At 34.6% G+C, this 18,064-nt stretch overlaps 1 protein-coding gene across 3 annotated transcripts in view; it reads right to left on the reverse strand.

Annotated features, from left to right (window-relative positions):
* The window catches only part of MAP4K5 (mitogen-activated protein kinase kinase kinase kinase 5), a 199,401-nt gene that overhangs the window by 53,084 nt on the left and 128,253 nt on the right, over positions 1 to 18,064 (reverse strand). For all 3 annotated transcript variants that reach the window (XM_043985685.1, XM_043985683.1, XM_043985684.1), the window contains 3 exons: positions 7,729 to 7,791; positions 1,544 to 1,625; positions 695 to 811 (listed from right to left, as the gene is read on the reverse strand). In XM_043985685.1, coding sequence (XP_043841620.1) covers positions 695 to 811; positions 1,544 to 1,625; positions 7,729 to 7,791 — 262 coding nt within the window. The remainder of the gene's footprint in view (positions 1 to 694; positions 812 to 1,543; positions 1,626 to 7,728; positions 7,792 to 18,064) is intronic.

The raw sequence follows: 18,064 nt of genomic DNA on the forward strand, positions 1-18,064 counted from the left end.
AACTGCTTAAAGAAATTATGGGATTACAATGAAAACAACTTACCTTGAAGACTCTAAATATTAAATTATTTGTGTTTTAATATTTTTGCAAATTGGAGAGACAAGAAAATATTATTTCTTGATTTTCTATCATCAATGTTTTGAGATGTGTTCTGAGGGCATTTTGCCAAGGGCAAACACTTTTGTTCTCTTGTTGGTCAAACACAATGTTTATAAACTTAAAAATAATTTTTTAAATGGATAGTTTGTTAAATAGATACAGCAAAGGTAATATGTTGTCAAATTCTCAACTTAACTGTTGGCTAAGGATAGAAATTTGAGTTTGGGGAGAAGGTATTGGCCAGAATAACATGCAGTATTTATGGATCAAATTGTTTCTGAGGGAAAGAGAAATTGCATACTTCATGACCTATGCCTAAATCTAATTCCTTAAAGATTACCAGGGATCCAGATTATTAAACATTAATAGGGAAATAAAGATACCAATAAAAAGAACTGACTAGAAAAGACAAGATTTACTATCATCAGCAAATACATGTAGGAAAAGTGCTGATTTTATAGGCAAATAATTTTTTTTGTGGGACAATTTTTTTAACAGTAGTTTAAATTACACAACATATATATGTATATGTGTATTTATGTATATATGTACACACACATATTCTTCAATATGAGAGTACAAATATTTCCTTACCTCAAAATCATCATCATCTCCTTCATTATAATGTGTATGGTTGTCTGGATTATTTACTTTGTCCAACAGTTCAACTGCTAGTGCCCTTGAGAGACCAGGCTGTCCTACAAAACTATGCTTGATAAAAAAAACAACAACAAACACACACACACAAATATATTGTCAGATAAAACTGTATATATGTAAATCACCTACAAATTTCATTATTTTACTTTCCTCATTGAGGAAATGGTACAGAAGCAAACAAATGAGCAGTTATTATGCAACTTTTAAATGTATTAAATTACATGTCATTTGTATATAATTTATAGCAATGAAGTCTCTATATAATTGAGGGACATTTTTTCTTCTACAAAAGTGACTAGCCCAAATATGAACAAAAAATTTGGCTACAATTAGTATTATATCTTACTACACTAGCCAATGACCTCACAAATGTTAGCTATATCGAGTTGGTGGGCAAAAGAGTCTAACTGGTTTAGTGCAATCCATTATCTACTACTGAAAAATCAACTCAAAGTACATATGAGTAAAGAGAATTATCTTCATTTAGAAAAGCCAAAATAGTTAAACTATGAAAAAATTTTAAATAAAATTTTATCCAAAATATTTTTCTTTGGTTGCCTGTAAATTCTGGATTCATTTTTAGTACAGACATCATTGTTTATGCTTAGGCTTGTGCCTAACCCCAAAGTATTTTATTCTTATGAGGAAAATATTTGATTATTCTAGGAATAACCATTACAAAAGAAAAACTGAATATTTCAATTCAGAGAATTCATTTGTTCTAGTGAAACCTCAAAATACCATTTGAAATTACAAGCAAACATCATGTAATTAAACACTTACAGTTAGAAGTCTTTCAGCTGTTGGCCTCTTTTTTGGATTTTTGGTTAATGCTATTTTGACAAAATTATGGAATGTTGATGACCTTTAGATTTAAAAAACATGTTTCATTAGTATTGGTTTTTATAATATTACTGATATTACTTCATAAATGTAATTTATAAAGTCTGGTAAGTATCTATCTATCTATCTATCTATCTATCTATCTATCTATCTATCTGAGACCACTTAGCACCATAAAGCTGTGTGATTTACACAAAAGTTCAACTTACTCAGTTGAAAACATCTAAGCCATTATCATCAAACAAGGATTAAACAATATTAGTATAACAAAGCAATTATTAAGACTCAAATACCTTGAAAAATGAAAAAAAAATTGGATAATTAAGAATTCAAAGTTTTTATTTTGTCATAAAAGCACCATTCAGAAACCAGAATGTTCTTCTCATATTGCCTAGTCTGTGAAGGCATATCTAAGAGAATACCCCAGAGGTAAAATGGTCAGGAGGCACTAAAGGGTACCAGCACCCTACTACACTCTTGGGGAAAAGAAGAAGCAAAGATGACAAGTTGGGACCAAGAATGATGTTAGTAACAGAAGGAGCTTTCTTATCACCTTCAAGTTCCTTGGGCTAGAACAGTGGCAGAAATGTACTGTAATGGAAAAAACACTGACTTTGGCATCTAAAGACATAGGGTTGATTGTGGTACTGCTACTTGTTACCTGTGTGATGTCCGTAAGCCATAATTTCTCTGAACATATTTCCTCATCTCTAAAATGAGAAGACTGGACTATATGATCTCTAAGGGTACTGCCAGCTCTAAATTCTATTGAGTAAGGGTCTGGATGATACAGGTGGTATTTTTGCTACTACTGTAATACCTGTTAGGGGTTAGGAGAAAGAAGGAGCAACTGGCTACTTGAGAGATAGGCAGTGACTTTCCCCTATAAACCACCATAATTTCATCCAAAAAGTGGTACCAAGGTACCAAAGTCTTTGACTTTTGAATGTCAACTGACTTGTATACCTTGAAATGGAGGCACTGAAAGGTGACAAAGACATGTAGTGACTTAAGGTTCTTAAGATAAGACAGTAGTGAGCTGTGGAGAGGGGATGAGGACCTCAACTGTCTGTAGTACACATTTTTCACAGATACATCCACTTTTTAAAGTGAAAACAAAATTCCAATCAAAGTCAACAAAAATGAGCAAATCTGCTCCAATCAACAGTGAATGCAAGGTAGTGATTATTTAATGGACTGGACATAAAAAAGGTCAAATTTGAATCGGCAGGTATTTGTTTCATCTCTATGCTAGTGTGATCTGCTCCATTTATTGAAGAGCAAGGTTGCTTGTTTCAATCTGAAAGTGAAGTGTATAAATGTGAAGTTAAACTATCCTTGTGTGGAACTTTAAAAAATTACAAGAATATTGGTTACATTTCTCAGTGGCACCACCACTACCATTCAGGTTCCCTATACATTCAAAGGTTCTCCCTATTTTAAAATCAGCTTACATATCAAATTTATTGAAATCATAAAGACTATTTAATTCCCAAATTAAGGCTTATGATTATACCATTCCCACCTTGTGCTGATAGTACATCAAATGAGTTAGTAATGCTACTATTATTCATATAGCATTAACTACAAAATTGAAGTTTTCAGATTTTTGAGGATATTCTGAGGTATAACTTAATTTGAAACAGACACTTAACAATGAACAGTTGACCATATCTATAGATGAATTCATCTGTGAACCTTAACATACCCATGATACTTAAGCACTTGAGATTCAAAAATAATTCACTGTAAAATGTGATTTTCTTCCTCAAAATTTTACAAATTAAATAAGTCACAATGGAATACTTTTCAGTAATGGGAAAGCAGTATTTTATTGAAGAGAATTGTATTTAGGCTAATTCATGCCATTCCTCCCAAAAACCTTGCATTCAATGGCTTTGTACTTATATTTATCCTGTATATACTTGTATATGTACTTGTCTCCTTGTAAGATGCAGGCTCTTTGAAAGGAGTGTCATTCTCTACTCAACTGTCAAAATGGTTTTCCTAAGTGCGGCTCTGACCATGTCACCCTCTCTACTCAATAAATTCCTGTGACTCCCTATCATCTCCAGGATCAACTATAAGTTCTTTGTCAAATAAAGGCCTTCACAACATGCCCTCTCTCTACATACCCACCATTCCAATGTTCTCCCATGCACTATGTGATACAGTGATTCTGGCTTCCCTGCTGTCTCTTGAACACTATACTCCATCTCTCAACTTTGGGCCTTTTCGTGGATGGTCTCCCATGACTAGAATGCTCTTCCTCCTCTTTTCCAGTTCCTAGGTTCCTTCAAGCCCCAGTTAACATTCTACCTTTTAGAGAAAGTTTTCCCCAATCCCTCTCACTTGTAGTGCTTTCCCTCTGTTGATTATTTTGAACCGATCCTGTTGGTGGCTGGTATTTATGTATAGTTGTTTGCATATTATCTTCCCAATTAGACTGTACGGACCTTTCTTTGTATCTCCAGTGCTTAGTGCAGTGCCTGGCATACAGCAGGCAGTTAAATGTTTGTTGATTAATTTACAATATGGAAAATTCAGGAATTTAAGATGAAAATGGTTATTTTCATTTCAACTCCTTGCTTCAATTTTTTCCTTTGGTTAAACAAACCACAAATTATAAAGTCATATAAGATTATTAGGTAGGCTTTTTTTCATAATTTAACAAATTTATGACAACACTAAAGTAAATTAAAAAAAACAACCCAACCCTATGAAAGTGTGTTGGACTTAAAAGTCAGAAAAGACCTAAGTTCAAATCCTGCCTCAGAAACTTACTAGCTATGACTCTGGACAAGTGATTTGTTTCTATCTGCCTTAGCTTGCTCATCTGTAAACAGTAATAATAATAACACCTCCTTCCCAGGATTGTTGTGAAGATAAAATGAGATAATATTTGTAAAGCCCTTGGCAAACCTTAAAGCACTATATGAGTTATGAGGATGAACAAAAATCTTATTAAAACAGCCCTTTTCTGATCTATTAAACCAATTTAAACAGTTTAACAGAGTGAGGTTATGTGTAGATAATCATTTGAAATTTTAAAAAATTAAATGAAACTTTAATTCTTAAATACTTTCATTTCTGTAAAGTTCAAAAAGTGATGGATATCTATACAACTGGTTTGAAAGGGAAATGCACTGTAGCAGCTGAAACTATAAAGACAATAATTATAAATTTTTGTTTTGTTTTTTGGAGGGCAATGAGGGTTAAGTGACTTGCCCAGGGTCATACAGCTAGTAAGTGTCAAGTGTCTGAGGCTGGATTTGAACTCAGGTCCTCCTGAATCCAGGACTGAGCCACTTAGCTGCCTGACAATAACTATAATTTTAAAATAAAATAAATAAAAATTTTAAAAACCTGAAAAACAAAGCAAAAATCCCAAAATTTAAAAAATAAGGAACCACTATGTCCTATCATTCAGGTTCTCAAATATCTGTTAAGTACTATTATTGAAGAAAAGGAAAACTAGTATTTGCCCTGTAACTGTACATAGCATGAAATCTAATAAACTGAAACTGTATTTTGAAGTAGACAAGATGAGAATTTTTCCAAAAAGAATTAAATGCTTCTAAGTGATCAAATCAACCATTTAAAAAGTTATATCATAGCATTACTAGGTTTGTATCCCAAAAAGACACTTTAAAAAAGGACCTATGTCTACAAAAATATTTATAGCAGCTCTTTTAGTGGTGGTAAAGAATTAGAAATTGAGGAGATGCCCATCAATTGGGAAATGGCTGAACAAGCTGTGGTATACAATTGTGATGGAATACTACTGCGCTATAGGAAATGAAGAGGATGCTTTTAGAAAAGCCTGGGAAGACTTAAATGAATTGATGCAAAGCAAAATAAGCAGAACCAGAAGAATATTATACACAGTAAAAGCAACACTGCATGATGATCAATTGTGATTGACATAGCTATTCTCAGCAATAAAATGATCTAAGACAATTCCAAAGGACTCATATTGAAAAACGCTATCCACCTCCAGAGAATAAACTAAAGGATTCAGATGTGGATTGGAGCATACTTAAAAAAAAAATTTCGGGGGTTTATTTGGATCTCTTTTCTTTCACAACATGGCTAATATGGAAATATGTTTTATGTGACCACACACGTATAATCTATATCAAATTGCCTTCTCAATGAGGGGAATTCGGAACTTAATTTTTTTTTACATGTAATGGGAAAAAAATATTAAAAAGTCACATCTGTGACAGAATTACTAATTATTAAAAAACAAAACAAAAAGCCCTCACTTGATAGAGAGAGATGCCACAGGTGGCACTGTACAATTCTGGGACTTTCCAGTAGGGGTCCAGAATTACTCCCACATGTCAACGAGAGTAGAAACTCAGCTAAATGGGCTTGAATCTGGGCTTAAAGTTGTGCCTTCCACATTGTTTCTTCTTCTTGATCAGAGGTAACCAAATGCTGATTCTAAGATGACTATATTATTGTTGGAGGCAGTCTTATAAGTCTGGAAGGCAGAGATAGATATCCTGGGTTCTCAATTGGTGCTGCCTGAACCCCAGAACAGACCCTTTCTATATCTACTACAGTGTTCCTTGGAGGAACACATTCATAGAGGATAAGCCTTGGCCTGGCTTGCTGGAAGACAAGAGAGTGCAGTGCCTGAGGTAAAATATAAATGTCTGCTTAATAATTTCACAAACTGCATCATGTTTTGATGTTTTAAATAACAACCTCCCATGAGAATAACAGAGCAGTAACATGACTAATGCTGTATGTTTTTCTATTAATGTGTCTTTGTGAGTCTTACTTGTATTAAGCATTTCTTTTGAATAATAGAAACAAACAGCTTTCCCATATTTACCATTTTGAGGAAACTCTAAATATGAACCAAAATCATAGTTTACATAAATAAGTTTCCCTGGAGCTATGGAGTGAGTGTGGAAAGAGATGAGAGAGAGAGAGTGAGAGAGAGAGAAACCAACTAAGTTCCTGAGACCCTCGGGCCTAGTCAGGGTTGTGAATGTTTAATTATTAATAAATAATGAACATGAAGCATATTCATTTTTATAACAAAAATTACCTCCTAAAATGTGTATTTATTGAATTTTTTTTAAGTGAGTACTTTAAATTAATCAATGTAAGGTCCTTAAATTCACACTCTGATTGCACTTAGGAAAAGATAGGGCTACAAATATATGCTTTGTCTTAGTCCAGCTGAAGGAGAACCAATAACAGATTATTTTGTGACAGCACACTGAAATAGCCATGAGAACCTGAAAATCTTATGACATTTTGGATTTGGGTAAATAAAGAGTCCTCTAGCTTCTCTAACTTAGCATTATAGATTGTACTAACTTTTCTAACAATTTTGTGTGAAATAGAATTTTCTTCTGTACCTACAATATATCAATCATATTAGTGGTTGAAAAAGAATGACATCACATTTTGATAATTTACATTGAAAAATAAGTCTACTCAAAACAGTTTTGGATTTATCTATCAGGAAGGGATATTATTTTACTTTAAAAAAAACTAACAACAACAAAAGATTTAGGATACATAATTTCATTTAAATGTAGTTGTTGAAAGTTTCAAATGATTACCTACAACCATTCTCAAGTTACTTCAATTTTTAAGACATTTCACCTTAAAAAAAACCAATCAGATCACACTATATTTACCAAAAAGAAATGATGCTAAGAAATAGGGCTGATATTATGGCACTTTTAACTCCCATATAAAGACTAACTTTGAGTTTACATACTTAACATTCTAAGGTGACAAGAAGAGAACACTACACATGTGGTCACAAACCTACACTCACTGCCTGGGATGTATAGCATTGTATTTGTCCAGAAATCTGATGTGCCATCACTGACCTACACTGTCAGATGGAGTGAATTTGACATGTTACTCTCACTTTTATTGACTTTGATTTTAATGTATGTATTTAGTACAAGAGATGTGCTAAATAAAAAACAACAATATGTCCACTGTTTCACACCTCCCCAGAGAGAGGACTCTCTACACACTCCCTTTCTAGGCTTAATTTCCTCAGTTGTAAAACAGAAGAGTTAGAGGATGTATCTAAAGTCCCTCCTAATCCAAAAAAGTCCATAAATCCATGCATTTTGACTTACCATTTTGTCTTTTCTTTTAGCTTTGGAGGTTGAAAATTGCTTTTTGACATTAAGAACAAAGCCCTGAAATGAAAAGTATAATTAAATAAGCTTCATCAATGCACCTTCACTTTTATTAAAATATTCACGGTCTATAATGAAAGTCTACAGTGAATTTACTCAAAGTAGGTTAACTTATGAGCTATACAAATAATAATACAAATACCAAGTTTACTGAACAAACAAGCAGGATGTAGGATTAAACAAGAGAATGGATGGCCTCCTGGAAATTACAAAGCTCCTATACTGACCTCAAACTCTACCTAGGAACAAAGGCCCACTTAAAAATATTCCCATAATTCCACTGTAGGATTATGAGACATGGAAGTTCCTGATGCAGGTTTGGGTTTGCTGTCTTGTGTGCAGTTGAGTTTGGGTAGACTGCACTAGGTCAAGGTTCGAATGGAGTCACTTCTCTGCTCCTGGGCCAGAGAGGTCAGTTTCTCAATTTCACATATGGCCTTTATCCACAAATGTCTTGAACCACATTTCCCTGAACCATAATGAGACATAGAATGAAAAGGTATTGTTGGATGTCCTCCACTGCCTCTTATCCAACTCCAGGCTTCTCAGTCAAAATTCACCCAATTTTTCATTGTCAACATTAAAAAAACCCAATTTTTAGGCACTCTAAAGGTATTTTTCTTCTGAAAAAACCTAAAATATGTGAATGATATTCAATCCAACAAATCTGTATTAGCCACAAAGAAGGGATAATTATTTATTATTCATGTTTTCAGCTGAGGCCCCTTTCCTCATACTGTCCTAGAAAAAGAGAATCTCAAAACCCCTTGACATTATCTCCCCTTCTGTCTTTTCTATAGATCTTAATGAGTATGTGGCCATTCTTGCCATAGCCAAACCCTCTACATATATCCTTGATTCTGTCTCCTTAAGCAAGTTGCTCCCATCATTTTGGCCAGTATGAACACTATACTCCAAACAATTTAAAAAATATATTTCAAATGTAACAGTAATTTCAACATAGCCCTGGCTTGGCTATGTCTACTCCTGAACTTTCTTCTGCTCTCTTCTATGTATTTTATTTAACTAATGAGAGAACTGATTATTAATAATCAATGATTGCAAAGCAAAAACAGAGAAAGAAAATTATAGACCAATTTCCCTAATGAATATTGATGCTAAAATCTTAAATAAGATATTAGCAAGGAGATTACAGCAAGTGATCACCAGGATAATACACTATGAGCAGGTGGGATTTATACCAGGAATGCAGGGCTGGTTCAACATTAGGAAAACTATTAACATAATCAACCACATCAATAAGAAAACCAACCAAAATCATATGATTATCTCAATAGATGCAGAGAAAGCTTTTGACAAAGTACAGCACCCATTCCTAATAAAAACACTAGAGTTTAGGAATAGGTGGAGCTTTCCTTAGAATAGTAAACTGTATCTACCTAAAGCCATCAGCAAGTATTATATGCAATGGAGATAAATTAGAGGCCTTCCCAATAAGATCAGGGGTGAAACAGGGACGTTCATTATCACCCCTATTATTTAATATTGTCCTAGAAATGTTAGCTTTAGCAATCAGAGAAGAGAAAGGAATTAAAGGAATTAGAATAGGCAAGGAGGAAACAAAACTATCACTCTTTGCAGATGATATGATGGTATACTTAAAGAATCCTAGAGAATCAACTCAAAAATTACTTGAAACAATTAACAACTTTAGCAAAGTAGCAGGATATAAAATAAATCCACATAAATCATCACCATTTCTATACATGACCAACAAAGTCCAGCAGCAAGAGATAGAAAGAGAAATTCCATTTAAAGTAACGGTAGATAATATAAAATACTTGGGAGTCTACTTGCCAAGACAAACCCAGGAACTCTATGAACACAACTACCAAACACTCTTCACACAAATCAAATCAGATCTAAATAATTGGAAAGATATCAATTGCTCATGGATAGGCAGAGCTAATATATAGTAAAAATGACAATGCTGCCTAAATTAATTTACTTATTCAGTGCCATACCAATCAGACTACCTAAAAATTATTTTATACAGCTAGAAAAAATAATAACAAAATTCATCTGGAAAAACAAAAAATCAAGAATATCCAGGGAAATAATGGAAAAAAATTCACAGGAAGGTGGGTTAGCGGTACCAAACCTGGAGCTTTACTATAAAGCGGCAGTCATCAAAACTATCTGGTACTGGCTAAAAAATAGAGTGGTAGATCAATGGAATAGGCTAGGCTCAGGAAATGCAGTAGTAAATGACACTAGTAATGTAGTGTTTGATAAACCCAAAGACTCCAGCTTCTGGGATAGGAACTCAGTATTTGACAAAAACTTCTGGGAAAACTGGAAGATAGTATGGCAGAAATTAGGCATAGACCAACATCTTACACCTTATACTAAAATAAGGTCAAAATGGATACATGATTTAGATATAAGAGGTGATACCATAGGTAAATTAGGAGAGAAAGGAATAGTGTACCTCTCAGATCTTTGGAAAGGAAAACAGTTTTTGACCAAACAAGAGATAGAGTATATTATAAAATGCAAAATGGATGATTTTGATTATATTAAATTAAAAAAATTTTGTACAAACAGAAGCAATGCATCCAAAATTAGAAAGGAGGCAGAAAGCTGGGAAACAATTTTTGAGGCCAGTACTTCTGATAAAGGCCTCATCTCTAAAATATATAGGGAATTAAACCAAATTTATAAGAATCCAAGTCATTCCCCAATTGAGAAATGGTCAAAGGATATGAACAGGCAGTTTTCTGATGAAGAAACCAAAGCTATCTATTCCCATATGAAAAATGCTCTAAATCTCTAATGATTAGAGAGATGCAAATTAAAACAACTCTGAGGTACCACCTGACACCTATCAGATTGGCTAAAATGACAAAAAGGAAGATATTATTATATTATATTATATATTATATTATTATTATGTTGGAGAAGCTGTGGGAAAATTGGAACACTAATGCATTGTTGGTGGAGCTGTGAACTGATCCAACCATTCTGGAGAGCAATTTGGAATTATGCCCAAAGGGCTATAAAGCTGTGCATACCCTTTGACCCAGCAATTCCACTTTTAGGTCTTTTTCCCAAAGAAATCATGGAAGGGGGAAAGGGACCCACATGTACAAAAATATTTATAGCTGCTCTTTATGTGGTAGCAAGGAATTGGAAGTTGAGGGGGTGCCCATCAATTGGGGAATGGCTGGACAAGTTGTGGTATATGAATACAATGGAATACTATTGTGCTGTAAGAAATGATGAGCAGTAGGAGTTCAGAGAAACCTGGAGGGTCTTACGTGAGCTGATGATGAGTGAGATGAGCAGAACCAGAAGAACATTGTACACAGTATCATCAACATTGAGTGTTGACCTACTGTGATGGACTATATTCTTCTCACCAATGCAATGGTACAGAAGAGTTCCAGGGAACTCATGATAGAAGAGGATCTCCAAATCCAAGAAAAAAAAAAAAAGAACTGTGGAGTGTAGATGCTGATTGAACCATACTATTTCTTTTGTTTTGGGTGCTGTTGTGTTTTTTTTTTCTATTTTGAGGTTTTGCATTACTGCCCTGATTTTTTTCTCTTGTAACAGGATTAATGCAGAAATAGGATTAATGTTATTATGGATATATATATATATATATATGTGTGTATATATATATATATATGCATATGTATATAGATATATAGATATAACCTATATAAGATTACCTGCTGTCTAGAGGAGGGGGGACGGAGGGGAGGGAGAAAAATCTGAAATTGTAAAGCTTGTATAAACAAAAGTTGAGAACTATCTTTACATGCAACGGAAAAAATAAAATACCTTATATGTAAAAAAAAAAAAGAAAATGAAGGATGGGAAATATGACTAATACAGCAATATTTTTAATGTGGAAAAAAAAATAATCAATGATTTGGGGAGATCCAGAGTTTCTCCCTTTTTCTATCATTAATAATGACACTGCGGGGCAGCTAGGTGGCACAGTGGATAGAGCACCGGCCCTGGATTCAGGAGGACCTGAGTTCAAATCCGGCCTCAGACACTTAAAATTACTAGCTGTGTTACCCTAGGCAAGTCACTTAACCCCAATTGCCCCCCCCCCCCCACGACACTGGACTTTCTTGTGCAGACTCTACTCACATGGATTAGCCATTGTGTTCTGCTCAGGCTTGTATGTGGAGCATAAATTCTTTAAATAAATTGCCCAAGACTGGGCATGGTCTGTCTATAAAGATAGTCTCTCTGTCCAAGGGTGACATAATGTCACTCTCTGCCCCCCACTGCCCTAATCATTCTTTGATTGTTTCCCACCTTGGGAAACAATATATAAATTGTGAACCCACCACCATGATGGTCTTTGGTTTAAGAGGAACAGCCAAATGACCATCCTTTTATTAATAAATGTGATGGTCTTATTAATAAAATTATTAAATTACCCAGAAACTATGTCTCTACAACATTTTTGTGGGTTTTTCTTTTGTTTGTTTTTGTGTTTGTTTTTCTTTTGTTTTCTTTTGTTTGAGGGTTAAGTGACTTGCTCAGAGTCACACAGCTAGTAAGTGTCAAGTGTCTGAGGCCGGATTCAGGTCCTCCTGAATCCAGGGCTGGTGCTTTATCCACTGAGCCACCTAGCTGCCCCTCTAGAAACTTTTTAATCACCACACTAATTGACCTGTGTTTCTTGCTTTCCTTCATTTCTCTCATATCCCTGCAAAAACTTAATTAAGTCCTATTATTTATTAGTATGGTCAAGGAAAAGTAAATCTATATAGGATATATATAAAAATTTAAGTCTCATTCTATACCTCTAATCTATCACTTCCCTGCTAAGATGTAGAAAAAACATGATTTACCATCAGGCTTCTGGAGTCATGAATGGTCACTGCATTGATGATAGTTATTAAGTTTTTTCACACTCATTTTCCTTTACTATGTAGTTTTAACTACATAAATTGTCTTCCTTCTGTCCATTTTATTCTTCACCAGTTCATACAAGTCCTCCTGGCCTTCTCTGAATTCATCCCTTCCATCACTTCTTACAGTGCAATAATCATAAAACCACAGTGTTAGAAGGAGACTTAAAGGCCATTTAGTTTAACTACTTCATTTTTCAGATGAAGAGACTATGGTACAGAGAAGTTAAACTGACTGGCACAGTGTCATGCAGCTAGCTATTAAGTGTCTGAGGCATAATTTGAATCCAGGTCTTTTTAAATTTTATTTTTTTAAAGTGATAAACATTTTTATTTATGGTTTTGAGTTCCAATTTTTATGCCACCTCTCCTTGAGGTGGTAAGCAGTTGGATATAGGTTATACATGTACAATTATGTAAAACATTACTATATTAGTTATTTTGTATATGAAAACTTGAATAAAAGAAAAAAAATAAAAGAAAGTGAAAAACAGCATGCTTTAGTCAGTTCTGTCAATATCAGTTTTTTCTTTGGAGGTGGATAGTATAGTCCTTTGGGATTGTCTTGGATCATTGTATTGTTGAAAATAGTCAAGTCATTCACAGTTCTTCATTAAACAATATTGCTGTCACTATGCACAATATTCTCTTGGTTCTGCTCACTTCATTATACATCATTTCACACATGTCTTTCCAGGACTTTCTGAAATCATCCTGATTGTCATTTCTTATAGTGCAATAATATTCCATCACCATCATATACCACAGTTTGTTTAGCCATACCCCAATTGATGGTAATTCCTTTGATTTCCAATTCTTAGCTACCAGAAAAAAAGCTGCTATAAATATTTTTGTACAAATAGGTTTTTTTTTTTCTTTTTTAGGATATAAACCTAGCAGTGGTATTGTTGGATCAAAGGGCATGCACAATTCTATAGCCTTTTGGGCATAGTTCCAAACCGCTTTCCAGAATGGTTGGGTCTTTTCACAACTCCACCCACAGTGGATTAGCATCCCAGCTTTCTCACATCCCCTCCAACATCCAATATTTTCTGTTTTGTTATATTTGCCATTCTGACAGATGTAAGGTGATACCTCAGAGTCATTTTAATTTGCATTTCTCTCATCACTAGTGATATAGAACATTTTTTCATATGACTATAGATAACTGATTTCTTTGTCTGAAAACTGCCTGTTTGTATCCTTTGACCATTAGGGAATGATTTGTATTTTTATAAATTTGACTCAGTTCTCTATATATTTGAGCAATGAGGTCTTTATCAGAGATATTTGTTTCAAAAATTCTTTCCCGGTTTTCTAGTTCCCTTGTAATCTCAGTTACATTAATTTTGTTTGTGCAAAAGCTTTTAAATTTTATATAATCAAAATGCTCTATTTTACATTTTGTTACTCTCTATATCTTCTTTGGTCCTAAATTCTTCCACTGCCCATAAAACTAACAAATAAATGATTCCATACTCTCTTAATTTGCTTATGGTATCATCCTTTATGTGTACCCATTTTGACCTTATTTTAGTATATAGTGTGAGATGTTGGTCTATACCTAGTTTCTGCCATAGTTTTCCTGGAAGTTTTTGTTCCAAAAGTTTGGATTTATCATATATTAGATTACTATACTCATTTACTATAGTGTAACTTGTACCTATTTTGTTTCACTGATCCACCTCTCTATTTCTTAGTCAGTACCTGATTTTTTTTTTTTATAATTACCACTTTATAATACAGTTTGAGATCTGGTACTGCTAGACTACCTTCTTTCATATTTTTTTTATCGATTTCCATGATATCCTTGAACTTTTGTTTTTCCAGATGAACTTTATTATTTTTTCTAGATCTATAAAATAATTTTTTCAATAGTTTGATTGGTACAGAACTAACTAAATAAATTAACTTAGGTAGGATTATCATTTTTATTATATTGGCTCTGCCTACCCATGAGTAATCGATATTTTTCCAATTATTTAGACCTCTCTTTGTGTGAAAAGTGTTTTTGTAGTTCTGGTCATATAGTTCCTGTGTTTGTCTTGGCAGGGAGAATCCCAATTATTTTATATTGGCCACAGTCAAGAAGACCTGGATTATATAAATCTTTTCATATGGTTTATAACTTGTCTTTTTTCTTTTGAGAACTACCTTTATATCCTTCTACCATGTACTCAGCACTGAATGATTCCAGGTCACATATATTTATATCAATTCCTTAATATACCTTGGATTTTAAGCTTTTATTTGAAAAATTGTCCACAAACCTTTTTCCTAGTTGATTTTTCCTCCAAATCTTCTTTCTTTTTTTTTTTAGTGAGGCAATTGGGGTTAAGTGACTTGCCCAGGGTCACACAGCTAGTAAGTGTTAAGTGTCTGAGGCTGGATTTGAACTCAGGTCCTCCTGACTCCAGGGCCGGTGCTCTATCCACTGCGCCACCTAGCTGCCCCCTCCAAATCTTAATGTAATTGATTTTGTTTGTACATAAACCTTTCAATTTAATTTAATTTAAATTATTCATTTCCTATAATCTTCTCTAATCCTTTAGTCAGAAATTTTTTTCCTTATAAATAGCTGTAGTAGTAGATGATGGTGATAGAATATTACTGTGCTATAAGAAATGACAAGCAGGATGATTTCAGAAAGGCCTGGAGAGACTTGTATGAACTGATATGTAGTGAAATGAGTAAAACCAAGGGAACTTTGTGCATAGTGACACATAGTGGTTCTTTGATGAACTGTGATTGACAACTATTCTTAGCAAGGCAATGATCCAAAACAATCCCAAAGGACTAATGATTAAGTATACTATCAGCCTCCAAAGGAAATGATATTGATGGAACACAGACTGAAGCATGCTATTTTTCACTTTTTTTCATCCAAGTTTTCTTATATGAAATCACTATTATGGGAATGTTTTACATAATTTCACATGTATAATCTATATCTGATTGCTTACTGCCTCAGGAAGGGGGAGGGGAAGAAAGGAAGGAAGGATAAAATTTGAAACTCAAAACTTTAAATAAAAATGTTTATTATTTTTTTTAAAAGAGCTGTAAAATGTATCTCTTTCCTTGCTCCCTCAATTTGTTTATGATATGACCTTGTATATCATGGTGATGGATCCATTTGGAACTTATTGTAGTGTGTGGTACAGTATTGGTCTAAACCTATTTTCTACTAGACTGCCTTCTAATTTTCAACAGTTTTGCAGAATACTGTGTTTTTAATCCAGTAACTGAAGTACTTATATTTTCTCACACATTATAGTACTATGTTCAACTGCTTCTGGTTCTCATGTACATAATCTGTTCCACTGAACAACTTTTCTCTCTTTTAACCAGGCCCAAATAATTTTGATAATTACTGCTTTGCAGAACAGCTTGAAATCTAATATTGCTAGACCCACTTCATTACTGCTTTTTAAAAAATTAATCCTCGGGGACGGCTAGGTGGCACAGTGGATAAAGCACCGGCCCTGTATTCAGAATTACCTGAGTTCAAATCCAGCCTCAAGACACTTGACACTTACTAGCTGTGTGACCCTGGGCAAGTCACTTAACCCCCATTGCCCTGCAAAAAACAAACAAAAAAATGAATCCTCTTGAGATTAGTGACCCTTTGCTTCTCCAAGAAGAATGAGCTATTTTTCTAGTTCTATAAAGTAACTCTGGTAATACTGTCATGGGGAAATAGGTTAGTTGGTGGAGGTCCTTAGGTATTCCTCTTTAAAGAAGTATACCCTCTTGCACACAAATCCAATAGAATAAAATAATCTTTTATTAAGGTGATAGAGTAAGTCAGAGACCTTCTCTGAGATACCTATCTCCTTAAACAAGAGAAAGGCTATAGCTTTTATAGATGGTAGATGGGGTGATCAATCGCCTGAGTCCTAATTGGGGGTGGGCTGGGAGAAGTCAGTCAAGAGGCAGCTGCTCTGATCTCTGGAATCATCTCTGTCTCCCTGGTGCCACTTAGGCAGCAGCCACGCCTAATGGGCTTATATCCCTTTTGCTTCTTGAGGTATGTCTGTCCTTGAGTTTAGTTGGCAAGTCTATACTTTAATAGTCCCAAATTCCTGACCCTATAACAGTATGATTAGTATGATATTGAATCCATAAATTAATTTAGGGAGTATAATTATTTTATTATGCATGGGCCAACCACAAGCAATTCAGATCTTATCCAGTTACTTAAATCCAATTATTTCTATAAGAAACATTTTGTGGTATTCCTCATTCTCTCACACTCCCACCCCCATCGAATCTACTGCCAGATCTTATCAATTATACATTCATGACATTTCTCTTACATATCCACTTCTTTCCCCTTGGTCAGGGTCCTCATCATCTCATACCTGGACTTTTATAGATCTTTTATAACATATATAGTCTGTTGGTTGGTTTTCCTGCCTCAAGTCTCTCCCCTTTGCTAACTTCTAAAACTTTACTTCCCTCAGATAAGCACAATTTACAGAGAACTGACTGATCCTCACCATTCCCATTCTCCATTCCCAGGCCAATGAATTGCCTGGGGTGGACCAATCTTTGTTGTGAGGAAAGGAGCAATGGTCTCCTCTCAGTAGGACATAACTGTCACATCAGCACTATTCAAATTACACTCCTCTGGACCTATTTGAGGACTCAGGTCTCAGTCCCCCTTCTCTCTAGCAGACAGATCACTTGGTACAAGTAGCTCTGAGTTGGTCTCAACTAGGTCCTCTCTTGGGTTGTGTCCATATAAGGGAGGAATGAAGGAATGTCCCTGTGTCACCTCCCCATTAGCTAAGAACTCAAAGAATAACTATGGAAATTAGGGTTAAGAATACTGTGTTCCAATTAGTTTGCTTTCATGCTTAGATTGTAACCCTTAAGTAATCAGCCAATGATGAAGAAGGGAGGGGTCCATTTTGCATTAGGGACTAGGGATTAAAACAGGGCCTTCGAGCCCCTATGCTTTGTACACTGAATTACTGCTCATGGTATCCTTTCTAGGGAGAAAGAAAGGAATGAGCCTTTGACACTTCCCTGCTGAATTCCAGAGGATTATTTAGAAGGGGTCACTTTCTTCTCATTTGTCAATTCCAGACTCTTGACTGTTTTATGGATCTCCCAAACAAACTATCCCCTCCCAAAGATTCCCGGGCTTACTTTCTGGGTTTTAGATTATTATGCAAAAAGGTTCATTTACCTTAAGTAGTTTCTATCAGTGAAAAACTTACTTTTTCCAAAGGCAGTCTCTTAGCTCTCTCTGTTCTGTTACCCCATACAAACCCTGTCAATCTGCTTTGTGATACTCTAAGTGATAACTTCTCTGCCTCAGCTAAAGAACTTAATTCTATTATATTTATTATTTTCAGGTTGACATC

This window comes from Dromiciops gliroides, chromosome 2 (genome assembly GCF_019393635.1).
Source record: "Dromiciops gliroides isolate mDroGli1 chromosome 2, mDroGli1.pri, whole genome shotgun sequence".
NCBI lineage: Eukaryota > Metazoa > Chordata > Mammalia > Microbiotheria > Microbiotheriidae > Dromiciops > Dromiciops gliroides.